The 16,506-nt window shown below is 35.8% G+C and overlaps 1 protein-coding gene across 2 annotated transcripts; it reads left to right on the top strand.

The window, feature by feature from the left end:
* The first annotated feature begins 4,142 nt into the window (after window positions 1-4,142).
* Window positions 4,143-12,183, top strand: LOC135721797 (urokinase plasminogen activator surface receptor-like). Of its 2 annotated transcripts, XM_065244252.2 has the most exons (5): window positions 4,143-4,237; window positions 4,314-4,427; window positions 7,464-7,607; window positions 7,699-7,806; window positions 11,514-12,181. In XM_065244252.2, exons 1-5 carry the CDS (start codon window positions 4,189-4,191, stop codon window positions 11,693-11,695), a joined length of 597 nt encoding a protein of 198 aa, XP_065100324.1. In that variant the 5' UTR covers window positions 4,143-4,188; the 3' UTR covers window positions 11,696-12,181. The 2 variants fall into 2 exon arrangements, with proteins under 2 accessions (XP_065100324.1, XP_065100322.1); XM_065244250.1 differs by lacking the exons at window positions 4,143-4,237; window positions 4,314-4,427 and adding an exon at window positions 5,975-6,617 and having other exon boundaries at window positions 11,514-12,183.
* Window positions 12,184-16,506: the final 4,323 nt, after the last annotated feature.

Here is a 16,506-nt window from a genome sequence, read left to right as displayed (position 1 = left end):
TGACAAAATGTAATAATGATATGAACAAAGTATATAAACTAAGTTAACTGTAGGTTAACTGTAATTATTGGTATGAACCAGCAGGTGGCAGCAGATAGGCTGATATGCAAGCATCTACATGTTTTTGTTCAAAGAATATAATTTATTTATGTGACACGACTTCAAATCCAGTACTTTTAACACAATTCACTCAACATTTAAAAAAAAATGGGAATGGGGTAATGCAGATATTTGATATATGATCCCCTGGGTTAATGATTACAGCCCCATTTGCACAGTTGGTACCTTACCTGGGACTAATTCCTATTCAGGGACTAAATTAGCATTGAAGAACAGATTGCATAATGTATTATTTTCAAGAGTGTTGAAAAAGTTCAGTTGAAAGTATAATTTTTTTATAATATAATGCCAAGGAAAGAAAGAATAAAAACTGTGCATGGCCTTGGAGTTTAGGAACTTACAACTGTGACCACAATTTTGCTCGAGACAGCACAAGCACAAAGGTAAAACTAATATGACGTTTGTAGTGACTAATATGACGTTCAGCTCGGTTCACTTGGAACCTCAACCGAGGTGGTACTAAAAAAAAAGTATCAGGTACTACGTACAGTACCCAGGGGAAAAGCCCCCAAAGTGAAGCTGACCCAACCCGTGGGTTACTATGAAAAGGAAAGCGCCATAAGATTTTACATGATGTAAATAAAAGGCCTATTTGCATAGATGTATGCATTTTCTTGTAACCCCCCCCCCCTTGTCTTCCGGTTATTTTCAGTGCTATTGCTTCGTTAGCTGATTTCACCCTGAATATTCGGATAAGATGTCGATGGTGCTGAAAGCTCATCAGGCGTTAGATCACCTGCAGGAGCATCAGCTTTGCTTATTTGTGACCCTGAACTTAACTGCACTGCTCTTAGTAGATTGCATTGGTCATTATAGAAATCAGCTGTTTCATCTGTGTTATTTAATTTGCGCATTTTTACCAAATAACCTGCAGATATTACCACTCCCATCTGCGCTTTTTTGACATTGCGCTCTCATGCTAATTTGCCCCATTTAGTAAATCTGGCTTTTTGTATGTAACATTGGAATGTCATCTAATTATTAAATCTTGAAATAAATAATTTGTTTGTGCGTGTGGGTGGGTGATTCTCACAAAATTAGACTTATGAGGTGTCATGAAACATTTTGATAAAAAAGTAAATGCTATCAAAATAAGCAGCATACAGTTGCAAACATCTCTTCATGTACTATTTTGCATATGATTTCAGATGACATCATACAACCAATTTTTTCCACATTTAAGGGGAAATTTTTCATTACCACAATGTGCCCATGACTGGATTTTGGTTCTTTGACATGGAAATATTTATAATTAAAAAATCTAAAAAATAAAAACCTTCAGTGCATTATAAACATTTACAGTAAAGAAACATGTGGTATTTGGTGATCATTGGTAAATGTAGAGACAATAATAAGGAATATTAATCTGTCCAAGACCAATTTTCTCATCCTCCACAACAATTTTCAATCATTGTTTAAGCCCTCAAGGAACTAACAATTTTCAAAAAAATTTTGGAAGGGACATAATTGACTGTGACACTCAAGATGGCTACCAGGTAAGCAGTTCTTATTTTTTCTCTCCAGATAAAAGTTAAAATTTTGTTTGTCGTAGTACCTAGACAACTTTTTAGTTCTCATTACCGAAACATGAGTTTGTAAATGCATATATTTAATGTAATATCATGTTGCCGTAATGATAATTTTTGATATTGATTATTTAAAAAAAAATTAATAATTATATAGGAAATGTTTTAAATCCTCTAAAAATAATGGTTATAGTAAGTTCAGACCTTAATTGTATATGTGCAAAATAAAAAATTGGTTCTAATGGCTTTTAAAGTCTGGATTTCGTGAGAATCACTCGTGTGTCTGTAAACATTTAGTGTGGTGAATGTAAACCCAGCTGACATAGCTTTTACCATTCTATTAAAAATTTTCAATTAACCTACCTATGTCAAATCTTAAACACTGGTCTATAAAAAGGTTTTATTGTGGTACATAGGCAGTCATCTAGGCACAACAATGGTTTTCTGGTTGAATGTTCAGCTCAAGTCTAGAAGGCCCAACAAGTCATGATGCCAAACATGAATCAGAATAAGTTCAGGTATTGCACATCTTTAGCAGACCACCCAAAATCCACTAGAATGCAGGAAATCACATCTACTTAAACCAAATTTTCTTGGAGTGGACCTTCAGCTATGTCTGCCTCACAGAATGTAACCAATATTGTCCATCTCCAGGAGGCTAACAAACCATCAGTATGGATGGTACAACATCAAATTAACTCAAATTCTCTGATATCTGAGCCACCATCTTGTGTGGCTGCATGCATGCGCTGCAAAATTTTGATCACCCCTGACAAAATCTCACTTTTATGAAAAGTTGTCAGGTATGTACAATATCAGAAAGATACGCCCCTTCCTTACGGAGCATGCTGCACAACTCATGATCAAGGCTCTGTTAATCTTTAGGTTGGACTTCTGCAGTGCTCTCCTTTGCTGGTTTTCCTGTACAAAGCATCAAACCACTCCAACTGGTTCAGAACGCAGCAGCCAGACTCGGCTTCAAAGAGCCCAAAAGAGCTCATGTAACGCCGCTCTTCATTTCTCTCCACTGGCTACCGACTGAAGCGCGTGTCAGATATAAGTCACTGCTTCTCACTTACAGAACTTTCACTGGCACTGCACCGGCATACTTTCACACTTTCCTGCATTCCTACATCCCTCCAGAACTTTACGTTCAGCAAAGGAGCGGCACCTTGTCTTACCTTCACAAAAGGGCACTAAATCACGTTTCCACTCATTTTCCTTCACTGCTGGTGGAATGATCTTCATAAAAAGATTTGTTTTTTTTTCTGCTGGCCCAGTCTAGTCTGTAGTTTGTATTTGTCTCGCCAATAGTTTCAGTAGTCCAAGCTGGTAACCAAACAAAATTTGTACCTTTTAACTTCCAGTGTATGGCCACATAACTACGGAGATATTTCTCAAAATTTATTTTATTTTGTGTAAAGAAAGAAAGAAAGTCATAGAGGTTTGGAATGACATGAGGGTCATTGATGACAGATTTTTTATTTTTGTGTGAACTTATTTTTTAAATGCATAACTGTATATAAGGTCATTTACCAGTAGGTGGCAGCAGATTCTTCGTACAGTAGAGTATGAGGACTTTTGAATTTGCTGATTATTGGAGCCTCCTGATATACATTTCTGTTTGACTATCAGAATAAAAAAGTCATCTGTATTTAAAATCTATTGTTCTTTTGTCCTATTGAATGAATAACTGAACTTTGACCATGACACCAATAAGTCAATAAACAAATTGAATGGGTAGTTTATATTCATTAGCCTATTTTTTTTTTCTTAAAAATACTTTGACTTTTTTCGGTTAAATAGAATGCAAACAAACCTAAATTAAGTTTGTTCACTTGTTACATTCCAATGTGGAAGGAAATGGTGTGACATAACATCATTTATTAAAAATATTTATTTAATGTGTAAGGCAATAAAACGATGCTGTACAAAAATCAGGTAATTAATTTACATTAAATATAAATGCGGATGCTATTTACAGGTATAAACAAATAAACACAGCTTCTGTTGTTTACCTCATTTGTAAGTTGGAAAGGCATAAATGTCAAGAAAGGGGTTTGGTAAATGACAACACATGATGTGCATCATCATGTCATGATTGCAGGCCACTGGTGGTGAGGAAGAAAACGTTCTTATATCAACCGTTTTATGTGTTTTCTCCCAATTTATGACAATCTCTGATTAAGCAGATGAGTCAATTTAAACTTTGTGTGTCTGCACTCGTTTATATGTCTAGTATAGCGCACACTGACCTATCTGTACTTGTGTATTTGTTGTTTTTGACCTGTAACCTTTATAAATAAGATTATGACAACAAAATTACTTTTGTAAATATTGTTCAAGTAAACAGTGAAAAACCTTTGTGACAATGTGGCTCTAAAGACAATTTTATTTATGTCCCCACCAATGTCAAAATCAAACTTACGCCCCTTGTATTTAAGTTTCCTTTTCCCATCAAAGCCTCGCCCCCTCTTTTGACCGTTCATATAAAAGCCACTGAAAGGGTTTGTGATTTTATTCACCTCCTGACAGACCAAAGATGGAACTGAAAATCTTCATTGTTCTCTTCTGCGCTCTTTTCACTGGAGGTACAAAACACAAAAGCCTATTTAATGTTTTATTAGTTACAAAATATATTTCTAACTCATTCTGTTTTTTTTTCAGGACATTCACTCAAATGTTATGAGTGTTCAGGTCCAATAGGTTCTTGTGCAAACAAAGAGACGATGTGTACAAGCTTTGCCATATGTTTCACTCAAACAACTGTGAGCAACACTGGTGAGTTCAGTATGATGGAGGATAAATTTACTGAAATATTATAGACTACCAATGGAAATGAGGGTCATTTAACATGAATGTTAGCTTAACTCAACTGAATGTTTTTCATTATCCTAAACCAGTGTTCTTCACTCCCAACCCTGGAGAGCCGGTGCCCTGCAGAATTTAGCTTCAACCTTAATCAAACACACCTGCAAGCTATGCAATGTCTTCATGATCACTAGAAAATCATGTGTAGGTGTGTTTGAAGGTTGGAGCTAAACTCTGCAGGGCACCGGCTCTCCAGGATTGGGAGTGAAGAACACTGTCCTAAACTGTAAAAACCTAAAAAGCTCATGTAAAGTGCGTCTGACTTGTTTTCTTGTAAATTATTATTTTTTATCACTCTAAACAAATTCTGCCATGAAACCGATATTTCTGAATGGCATGAGTGATTAAGCAGATTTGAAGTGAAAGTATTTGATGGTGTATAGTATATGATAAGTGTTAAGAGCATGCGGTTAATATCTGTATCCACTATATTAATTCTGCTATTGCTGCCCGCAACACCTAAAATTGTCCCCACAGGTCTTGATATACTAGTTATAAATAAACTGGCCGTGTCTCGTTTCAGAAGGTTGCGTCCTTCACATCCTCTGGAGGTTACATCCTCTAAAGCAGTGGTTCCCAAACTTTATAATTTTGCGCCCCACTATACAATAGTATTTTTAGAGTACAAACCTTTTCTTCCATATTTGTAATTTTTTTTTAGATAACACTGATCATGTAGGCCAGGGATGGGCAACTTTGGTCCTGGAGGGCCGGTGTTCTGCAAAGTTTAGCTTGAACCATAATCAAACACACCTGAAGCAGCCAATTATGGTCTTACTAGGCATACTAGAAACTTTTAGGCAGGTGTGCTGAGGCAAGTTGGAGCTAAATAGACCTTTTGCGTGTTTGCAAACAGAGATGACGTTTTTTTGTGGGCGGAGCCCAACTGGTGGCAGAAAGTGAATGCTTCTCAATAGCTGTGTGAAGTGTTTTAGCATTAAACTGTGATTTTTAAGGATCCGGTGTTCTGTAGAAGTCTGTGTCCCCTATATTTCTCTTAAGTGTAATGTTTCTTATGACGTTTTCACCAAGTTACGTTTATTTTTTAAATAAATTTAAAGTTTAAATGGCTTGGCTACTAATTGTGTGCATGTATGTAATGTATATGTATTGTTTTTTATTGGTAAATCGGTTATTTTTATAGTATGAATCGCTGATGTACTTATAAGAGCAATATCATGTATTCTGTATAATATCATTTATTAAATATTTCATAATTTTCCTGTTTTCAATTTCTTCCTTATATTTATAGCCTACGTGTTTGTTCTAAAACTATTTTGTTTACATACAAATTAATTTGTATAGGCCTGTTTATATATTATTAACACTTTACATCGTGTGTGTGTGTGTGTGTGTGTGTGTGTGTGTGTGTGTGTGTGTGTGCGTGCGTGCGTGCGTGCGTGCGTGCGTGCGTGCGTGCGTGTGTGTGTGTGTGCTATGTTTATATATTTATTAGTAAACATCATAATTTAGAACAAACAGGAAGAAGACATAGGCTAAGATATAAGGTAAAAAGAAGTAATAGAAAACTGAAAAAATACGAAAACTTTAATAAATGGTAATATTATTGATATTATGAACTCATTCAAATCTTTAATCTTTCTGAATAAATTATAAACGTAACGTGATGAAAACGCTATAAGAAACACATAGAGGGATCAGACTTCGACAGAACACCGGATATCTTCTCTAATTATTTTCTATTCAAATAATTAAAAGATTTTCAGATGATTTCATCACTCCAGTCTGTCCGGTTGAGGGCTTTTATTGCAATCATAAACACCTACGTTTATCTTCAAATGGTGTCTTCGACGACGGTATACTACAAAAATGAAGGTCCTCTATTTTGGCATTCCTACTCTGACACTCAACAGCACAACAAAACATTTTCTAGTGAGTTATATTGTTCGTTTCACTCGTGTCTCATTCATTTCCACTGTTTTTCTGTCACCACATGCGCGCGTGACGTAACTGTGACGTCGACTCGCAAAAGGTCTATTCTGCAGGACACCGGCCCTTCAGGACCGAAGTTGCCCATCCCTGCCCTACATGATCTGTCAGTGTTATCTCAAAAAATTATTAACAAATATGCAAGAAAAGGTTTGTACTCTAAAAATACTTTATTTGTAACAAGCAACGAATTTACAAACGTGTGGAGAGCCTTCAGCACTCGGACAGTGCCATGAGTGCTTTGAAAAGCATTACATTGCGCAATTGACTTTAGACTTTAGAGCAGGTTTAAGTTATTCAATGGGATAGTCTATTCTAGATGCCTTGTCTTCAGAGCAGGACGCCCATGGGAGCAAAATTGGGCCCAAATGCATTTGCTATTTAAACAACATAGCGCTAAACATGAAAATGATAATTGCGCCGGATTGAAATTTGCAAAAGACACTTGTGTCCCGCATTGCGCTGATTGTATGATAGAGCCATTAGAGGGTTTTGCAGCTAAAGACAGTCAAATTTGTTAAATATGAATGAAATTACTAAAGTGACATCTGTGAAAACAAGGCATTTCAATTACTGAATAGTAACCTTTTCTGTACCATTACCGGGAATTACTAAACCTAAGCAATGCGCATTTACAGGAAAACATGTCAGATTAGAGGATTTTACATCTGAACTCCTCATAAACTAATGCAAGTGAAATGAGTTTCTTGAAAGCAGACAATTTGTGTGTGTGTATTATCTATGAAAAGACTGAAATTCTGACTCAAGAGTAGACAAAAATCTGTTGTTTTTCATTTCTTATTTTCCTATAAACTGACGTTTGATCGTATGATCTTATCTTCTCGAGTAGAGATGCGTTTCTCAAGATTATCAGTAGTTGTGAAGCAGAAAATGATGTCTGTATTTCAGAATTCTAGTAACCTCTCAGGCAACACACACACATTTGCATTACAAATCACAATGGTTAGGTGTAAAGCATTAATCATATTTTTTTAGGTGGCACTGAAGTTATAAAGAAGTCTAAGGGTTGTACAGTGAATGAGAACTGTGTAAGTGGATCTGTTAACAACGGAGATTTCAGGACAGTTACATCTATAAAGTGCTGTAACACGGACCTTTGTAATAGCAAAGATGCCCCAGGTATGTCTTTTATACAGATATTCAGTACATTTGCAGGCATTAAGCTTAGGTTTTCCATAAAATAAAAGAATAATATTTGTTTCTTCTGCAGTTCCCTCTAACAGCCCCAATGGAAAACAATGTTACTACTGCGATGCGCAGGGTTGCTTCAACAAATTAAACTGTTTAGGAGATGAAGACTACTGCTTTAATCTTACAGGTGAGAATCAAGTCATTTTTCTGTCTTTCTTTGCATTATTATAGTAGATTAGGTTACATTTTAATTGCACTATTTGTTCAAGACATATCAAAATGTGATAACATGAATCAGAGATCAGTTTTCTAATTTACTGTATCTAGTAATCACAGAATATTTATCATATATTTAACATAGGCAGGGATGGGCACACTCTAAAAAATGCTGGGTTGTTTTTAGGGCTGGGTCACCATTGGACAGAACACACTGCTGGGTTCAAATGACCCAACGACCGGGTTATTTTAACCCAACTGATGGGTTGTTTCAACATGGCTGATTGACAATAACCCACTGATCTATATAAATGACTGGATTGCGCATAGAACGCTTGACGTAACTGTGTGAGGTGAAGCCAGCGCAGAGTTTGAGCTGCCATCTTTGTATACCGAACCGGCAGAGAGCGTCATTGACTTCCATTCAAAATCATGATCACCCCCTTTACAGCGTATCAGTTACTCAGGGTTAATTTTTAGGATATGTGTACGTTAATTATTTGTTAATTCTGGTGTTATTTCCAATGTTTATGTTTTAATCGGACAGAATAATGGATTTATAAAAACCGTTAAGGTGAGTGTGTCTGTTGCATTTGTTAATGACACGGGTATAAATAAAGTTTTTTTTTGACATTCAGCTACACGGTGACGGTCAGCGTTATATCTCTAAATAAGTTTAGGTAACTTGTAAGTTTAGATAACATAATTACAAAACTAGCAAATTATTGCATGCACATACGGTACAAAAGACGATTATTTAATTAGATTTCAGAATGAGCGCGTTTATTGTCATTAATACTAAATATGCTGCGGTCTGTCTGCAGATCTGATACTGTAATAAAGATGAATGTATAATAACTGATTAAAACGCAAAATTTACAACTTTCAGTAAATAACTATTTACATGCTTTGGACGTTTTTGTTGTAATAATGTACAGGGTAACTTCACATATAAAAACGAAGACGAGTAAAGTGATGTTTTATCATTAAAATCTGATAACGTCCATGGATTTAATAGAACGTTTGGGTATACCAACATGGCGGCACGGTGGCTTCACAAGTGTGACGTCATGCGCAATCCAGTCATTTATATAGATCAGTGCAATAACCCAACAATTAGGCTAAAACAACCCAGCAGTTGGGTCATTTGAACCCAGCCGTGTGTTCTGTCCAATAGTTACCCAGCCCTGGGTTAAAACAACCCAGCATTTTTTAGAGTGCAGTATTTCAAATACATGTACATATTTGAAATACAAAATAGTATTTTGTATTTTAAAGCCTTTGAAAAAAATGAAATGTAATTTGTAGTTAAATACATTTAAGATGAGTATTGTTGTATTTTTAAAATACTCAAAATACTTTGAGCCAGTCAACCAGTCAGGGTGCTGTTTTCATGCATCAACTAGTTCAGACCAGACACCAGAGTTCAGGTAAGCAAATATATCTGGGCAATCATTCAAATGTTGGAGTGGGAAAAAACGCAAGGGCGATTGCGTTATTGGGTGTGATGTGATTTGTGTTATTATAACTGTCGCGAAAGGAAATTCAAATTCACACTTGCACGTTGGACGAATGAGACAGAGTGTGGAACAAACAAATAGGCCTACACTTTTGACTTAAAGGAAAACCAAATTTTTTTAATATTTCACTATGTTTTTACCTCAACTTAGACAAATTAATACATAACTATGTATTATCAATGCATGGAGGAAGAGCACTTAGTTTGCAGCATTTCGACCTCAGCGGCAGGAACATCTTCACAGGAGTGATGATGTTACTGCGCCAGAGGTCGAAGTGCTGCAAACTAAGTGCTCTTCCGCCATACAATATAGTTCTCATTTTTTATTCACTTAAAAATCAAGTTTTATTTTGTGCCACCATACTTACTCGTGTAACTACTCATGTAACAGTCTTTGAATGGGGAAAACATGGAAGTGTTTGGTGGCTTCTAAATTCTTCCCTGTTTAGATCCTAAGGAATAAATGGGACTAGGCTAAATGCTAACACATTTATGACACGCTGTGCGAAGATGAAATGCACATATTGAAAAAAGATAGGCATGTATTCATTTATCTAAGTTGAGGTAAGAACATAGTAAAATATTGAAAAACTGTGGTGTTTTCCTTTAAAGGCCCTTTCACACATGACGCGGCAAGTGGTGGAATCAGCACACAGTTGCTGCTTTCTCTTTAGCTTTGTGCAGTTGAAGCCTTGTTTACACTTTTGCAATTCGCATGGCTCTACTCTACGGCATGAACCTGCGGGCTCCTCAGTAAACCTACAAGACTTTTACGCTTGACATGCTCTCCGTTGTATAATTCTGTAAATGACAGAGGGCGACTCTTGAGTAATTGTTCTCAAAACCATCAAAAAGCAGCGATGAGAGAAAGTAGTTGGCTGAATAATTTGTCAAACACTCGTCTCGTGAGAAGTAAATACGTGGATTTCTTCACATATAAACTGTTTAGGTTGTGGGTCGACGACACATGAAAAAGTTTTATGATGTTTTTATAAAACATCACTTTACTTGAATGGGTGTTCATAAGGCTGACATGACACCTTCATAATCATGACATGACACGTGTCATGAACATGAAGGAGATTTTATGGACGTTTAAGATAACTGTCATTAAGTGTCATTTGTTCAATTATGTCATTTTTTATTGCAAAGACGACATTGTTTGAGATGTCTTTGTTATGACAACTTGACATTAATCCATACATCATAACTTGTCATGACAACTTGACATTAACCAAGACAACATAACTGACCACTTTTTACCAGTGATACACATTGAATTTGTCATAAAAATGTCATTAAGTGTTAATACTCTGTTAGTTTTATAACAGCATCATGAATATTCTTCAGTTCATAATGTTTATTTGACCGAGTATTAATAATATTTGACATAGTATTAACACTTAATGACATTTAAATCACAGTTTAATTTAATGTTAACCCACAAAGCTAGATAGTTTCTTAAGTTTGATAATTATTGTTTATGATTTATAACAAGTTGTGTTGTATTGGTTTATGTGTCAAGTTTTCATAACAAAGATATCTCAAAGAATGCCATCTTTGCATTAAAAATTACATAATTGAGTAAATGACACTTAATGTCAGGTGTCATAAATGTGCATAAAATCTTCTTCATGTTCATGACAGATGTAATGTTATGATTATGAAGGTGTCATGTCAGTCTTATGCACATCCCTTCAAGTAAAGTGTTACCAAGTTTTTGTTCTAGTTTTTTTATTTCCTATAGGGCAGGGGAAAGCAAGAGGTACATAAAATAAAATGAAAGTTTCTAAGCAGTTGCACACATCTAAATGCTTTTTGGCATTCAGAAATAGACCCACATAGATTTCGGCCTAATAGGGATACTTGCACTGAATCACCAATTTCACATTTATTTTGTGTATTTTCAAAATACAAAATACTGTATTTGTATTTAAATACATTTTTCCTCACAGTATTTTGTATTTGTATTTAAATACATTTTTCGACACAGTATTTTGTATTTGTATTTGAAATACATTTCCATGTATTTATGCCCATCTCTGAACATAGGATAGGCTCATGTATTTAATATGTTTTGTATATGTGTTTTATCAGATTATCTGTGTTGTCAAGTTTTGATTGATTCACTTGATCAGCTTTTGTTTTCTTTACATTAGAAACTGGTGAGTCTGTGACTGTTAAAGGATGCGGCTCTAAATCTTTCTGTGATGCCGCACAAGAGAAGAATCACAAGAACTTCTCATGCTGTCAGGGGAATCTGTGTAACGGTGCTAAGAGCGTGACACAGAACCTCCTCTTTCTCTTATGGCCGCTCTTCTTCTTCATCGTGATGCACTGAATTCAGCAAAACTTCACTCTTTACAGCAGAAATGAGAGATATTGTGGTGGGATTAGTGAAATAAAAAAAGAGTATGTTTTATATTATTTATGCAGCAGCAACAGCAGTATGTCACATATTTTGGATAAAGAATAGCGTTTTATTATAGCTCAATTTTCATTGTATTTATTTTTTAGAAAAAAAATAATGCAACTAAAGACAAAACATGAAATAAAATGTCAGACACCACTACACACTTGTTTCAATTTTTTCAATAAGCCTTTACATTTGACAATGATATTGTAATGAACAAAGTTTCTAAACGAAGTTAACAAACTGTAATTATTGATATTAGAATGTTCACACCAAAGGAACTGAGAACGATTTTATTATTAGAACCCCCCCCCCCCCCTTCAGGGACTAAATTAGAATTGACCAAGATATTACCTGATGTATTATGTTTTCTGTCAAATGTTTTCAACAGTGTTTTAAAAATTCTGTTTAAAGTATTAAAGGTCCAATTATTAAGGAACAGCACAAAGATTATGCATTAAATCCTTTCTAAAGACCATTGAAAAAGTCAAGACCAATGGTTTTGTGGTTGAGTACTTGCTACCTAAAAACTAGTGATTGATTTAGAGGACATTTTTATTTGCATGATGTCCAGTGTAAATCTGGGTCTAGAGAAAGACTATGGTAAAGCTCTGGACTATAATGTACAGTACATTCAATATTTTGCCAAAACAAAATCCAAACAAAAATCTAATCTCTTAAATATAGGCTATATATATATTTTTTTCAATCATGTAATTAAATGACTTTACAAATTACTTTCTCCAAAAAGTATTTAATTACTTATTACTAATTACTTTCTAAATCATTTTTGGATGATACAAAGATAGGTTTGAAATGTCTCGAATAAACAATATATATAAGTACATAAATTATTCTGGTCCCACTTTAGGGTCCAATTCTCTCTATTAACAAACTATTAACTAATTTTTGCCTCAGTATACTCCAACTGCTGCTTATTAATAGTAGTTAATTTTAAGTATTGGTAGAAATGTGGAGGGTTAAGGATGTAGAATAAGGTTTTGCAGAATCATGCATTAATATGTGCTATTTAAGTAGGCCTATTAATAAACAGCCAACATCTCAGTAATATTAAAGGTGTAGCGGAGGATTTTCTCGAATTTTATGAGAGGCAGAGTGTTACTGCTCCGAGTCGAAGTACTCCCAAAAGTGCTATCAGTGGCGGTTCTAGACAAATTTCACTAGGGGGGCCAAGGAGGGGCCAGTGTTTTACCAGAGGGGCACATAAAAAAATGGCAAGAAATTATATTTAAAGATTTTAGGGGGGGTTACAGGAATTAGTTTAAGACAGGACTAGGCCTTAGTTTAATTAGGAAATATAACTAGTTTTAACAAACATGCCTTACTAAACACATTACTTGTGTGCATTTTGAAGCAAAACAAAGGGCACTGGTGTATTCCCTGCTGAAAAAAACAGCATGCCCACCAGCTAAACCAGCATCAAACCAGCATAGACCAGCATAATTCCCATGCTGGTTTGATGCTGTTTTTTTTCAGCAGGGTTTTAAGATATGGCATTGCAAGTTGTTTTCAGTTTGGACAGCTCTTAGTCTTACATTAATTTTAGTCTAGGACTCTAATCCCTTTCCGGGAAACTGCCCCGTAAACTTTATTTTACTTTACAATCATATAAATATTTATTTAATAAAAGAGTGAGTGCAGGTGCAAAAGGGGAGCTGGGCTCTTTTCTAAAGCCCCCCGACCGAAAATCATGCGAGCCTACTCAATAAACTTTATGAAATGCAAACTTTTATAAAGACAAACGTTTGTTTTAGTTTACATATAAACACACATTGCTAGACAGTTAGGGACCACAATCTAATCAGTATTTAAAATAATATTTATTTTAAATTGTAAACATTTTTATATGTAACATTTAATTATATTCCTCCAATTGTATGCACGTATATGTAAGACCATAATTACAGCGCTGTTTACAATGTGTAAACTTTAAAAAGTTAGCGAGATGTTGGTTTTTCCGGTTGTTGATGAGTAACAGCTGTGAATGATCACCCCGCTTAAGCAGCCACGTCACAGGAGAACAAGTGAACTGTGTCCCAATGTGAAGTAAGGCTGTCACTTTTTATTCGATATTCGAATATGCATTCGAACATGACGTGAAATATCCGTATTCGAACTATAAATAAACCATTCGTTTTTTTTAAATGCAATGTGTAGCGCATTTTTTACAGTAACACCTCGTAATAGGAAGGAGGCTGAGAGTGAGACCGACGACGGCAACTGTGCGCAAGAGAGGGAATCAAATGGGACCAAAATGAACCTCATGTGCATGTCAAGATAGAATTATAGTTTGTATATAAAATTACACATTGTTTATAGTGTTAATTATTATAGCAGAATAAAAAGCTTGTGTTAATACGTTCACATTATGAAATTAGCATGTATGAAGATAATTTCATCATGTTTACAGCGCAATGTAAACTTTATATTGAACAACAACAGCATTTGCCTTGTAAACGGATTTGAAATGATCATGTTCTGACTGTTGCGCGTCACATTGACGACAAGTGAGATCTGCTTAAAGCGGTAAGTTTAATTTCATCTCAAGTCTCAAAGGGTTTGTGCTCTCTATCATTGAAAACGGGCAAGCAAACAGCACGTGCAGGGTTAATGTACTTGTGAATGACGGCTCACAAACGCACGGGATGGGCTCTGTATGTGTGCTTGTTGTCAATGACAGTTCTGGGGCCTATACCATGAAGCCGGTTTAAGTGATTAGCCAGGTAAGTTTAAGATTAGTTTGCGCCAACCCTGGGTTTTAGGTTTACATGTTAATGTAAATGTTATATTAAAAAGAGCAGAGGCAGTATTATTTCGCTCTTGAAATTAATCTTCATACTTTTGTATAATTAGCTCATGCTCCTCCGCTAAAAAATACACAGCTCGTACGTGCTCTCTCTATTTCTATTCCGATTGGTTGTTCGGTGCCGACGTCATTTTTTTATGTGCACGCGCGGGTGGAGTAATCATAGCCTAAAGATCAAAGCCTGAGTTGACAGTGAAAGTTGATAAGCCGCTTCATGGGACCAATAAAGCCTGATTGCATCGGTTTGGTTTTGTCAACTCAAAACCAATTCTGTAACCCCGAGTTTGTTCAGCTACCTTCATGGTATAGGCCCCTGGTCACAAACACACTCAAGCGCGGGATATGTGTGCTTGTCAATGACGGGCATTAAATCCGCGGAATTTTCTGCCGAAATCTGCAGGCGCGAATTCCGTTTGCGTCTGCCTATATACTCCTGCTGCTTTTTAAAGGATAATTCCGGTATTTAACACTTTGAGTCTCATTTCTGGTTTGTTTTGGATGAACTACAGTGATGAACACAGAAATTTTGACAATGGGTCGTGTCTTGAGCTTTTGACTTGTTTAGAAGCGTCTCTTGACTGCTTCAGAATGGAAGTCAATGACCATGCACAAACATGTCATTAAAACAACACTTAACGTTCATTTTCAAAACTATACTACTCACCGAGTGGTGCGTGGTGTTCGTTGATGATTAAAAACAAATATATTGGCGCAATGTATGATTTCAATCCGTGTTATTTGCTATAGTGGAACTATTTTTTCAGATACCTCACAACCGCGTATATACTTCCACTCTATATTTGAGTCTGAAGCGTTAGCACACTCGGCATGCCTGTCACGCGTCCTGCGAGAACAGCATTAGTGAAACAAAACACAAGAGCACTTTTAATAAGGTAGCCTTACATTTTTCTAACAAACAAACACTCCCGTATCAGAAATTAACAGCACAGTAATTACTGACAACGTAAAGGGTAGGCTATTTAAATAAAACAACGAAAATAAATGAACGAAGTTCAACAAACTAATAAAACGGTAGCATACTTTCCAAATTAAGTTTATTTATAACACTTACACAATCCAATATGTTTTTTTCATCAGCAGAACAATAAAGAAGATATTTGCAGAAACCCCAGTGCCCTGTCATGCAAGTCAACCGATCCGCACACTTTAATAGCTAAAGCATATATATCCAATACAACAGTAATCCCCCATAACTCCGTGTGACATATTGACGTCTTGTGAAGCAAATCAATCAGTTTTTGCAAGAAACTGGACGTTATTTACAACACTATTAGCGTGAATACCAAAGCAGGAAGCGCGCTTTCCGTTCGAGGCGATCTCTTCCACTGGTGGCGTTTGGTGGCTTTTGGCTATGGATGTTGGTCTCTCTGCGCCACCTATAGAGCGGGAGCGTGAAGCGCACGTCCTGCTTGGCAAAAGCTCTGCATTAACGCTGTAAAATATTACTATATATATTCGAATCTCAAAACTGAAAATCGAATGTCAACCCACGGAACAAATATTCAAATATTCTGGTCCAGCCCTACAAATATGGGAAAAATTTCTTCTGAGAGAAACCGAGCGAAAAAACTACAACCACATGTAAACAGACCTTTTTTCTGTTTCCCAGTGGCGGAGTGATATATCAGCGAGCAATGAATCTTACAAGAGAGATCAATCGAATTTTACAAAATGCCAAATAAAACACGACAGAAACTGTATTTCGCTTCACAACTTGTTTTTAAACATCAACGAACACCACGCACCACTCGGTGAGTAGTACAGTTTTGAAAATGAATGTTACGTGTTGTTTTAATGACATGTTTGTGCATGGACATTGACTTCCATTCTGAAGCAGTCAAGAGACGCTTCTAAACAAGTCAAAAACTCAAGACACGACCCTTTGTCAAAA

Source organism: Paramisgurnus dabryanus, chromosome 18 (genome assembly GCF_030506205.2).
Source record: "Paramisgurnus dabryanus chromosome 18, PD_genome_1.1, whole genome shotgun sequence".
Lineage (NCBI taxonomy): Eukaryota > Metazoa > Chordata > Actinopteri > Cypriniformes > Cobitidae > Paramisgurnus > Paramisgurnus dabryanus.
This window is presented reverse-complemented; position numbering and strand designations above follow the sequence as displayed.

Bases quoted from the DNA above. Each gene is read 5' to 3' on its own strand.
- LOC135721797 (XM_065244250.1), top strand. From the start codon at position 6,245: ATGATTTCATCACTCCAGTCTGTCCGGTTGAGGGCTTTTATTGCAATC. The intron at 7,608-7,698 runs GTATGTCTTTTA...TTTCTTCTGCAG, and splicing joins TAATAGCAAAGATGCCCCAG to TTCCCTCTAACAGCCCCAAT. The intron at 7,807-11,513 runs GTGAGAATCAAG...TCTTTACATTAG, and splicing joins CTACTGCTTTAATCTTACAG to AAACTGGTGAGTCTGTGACT.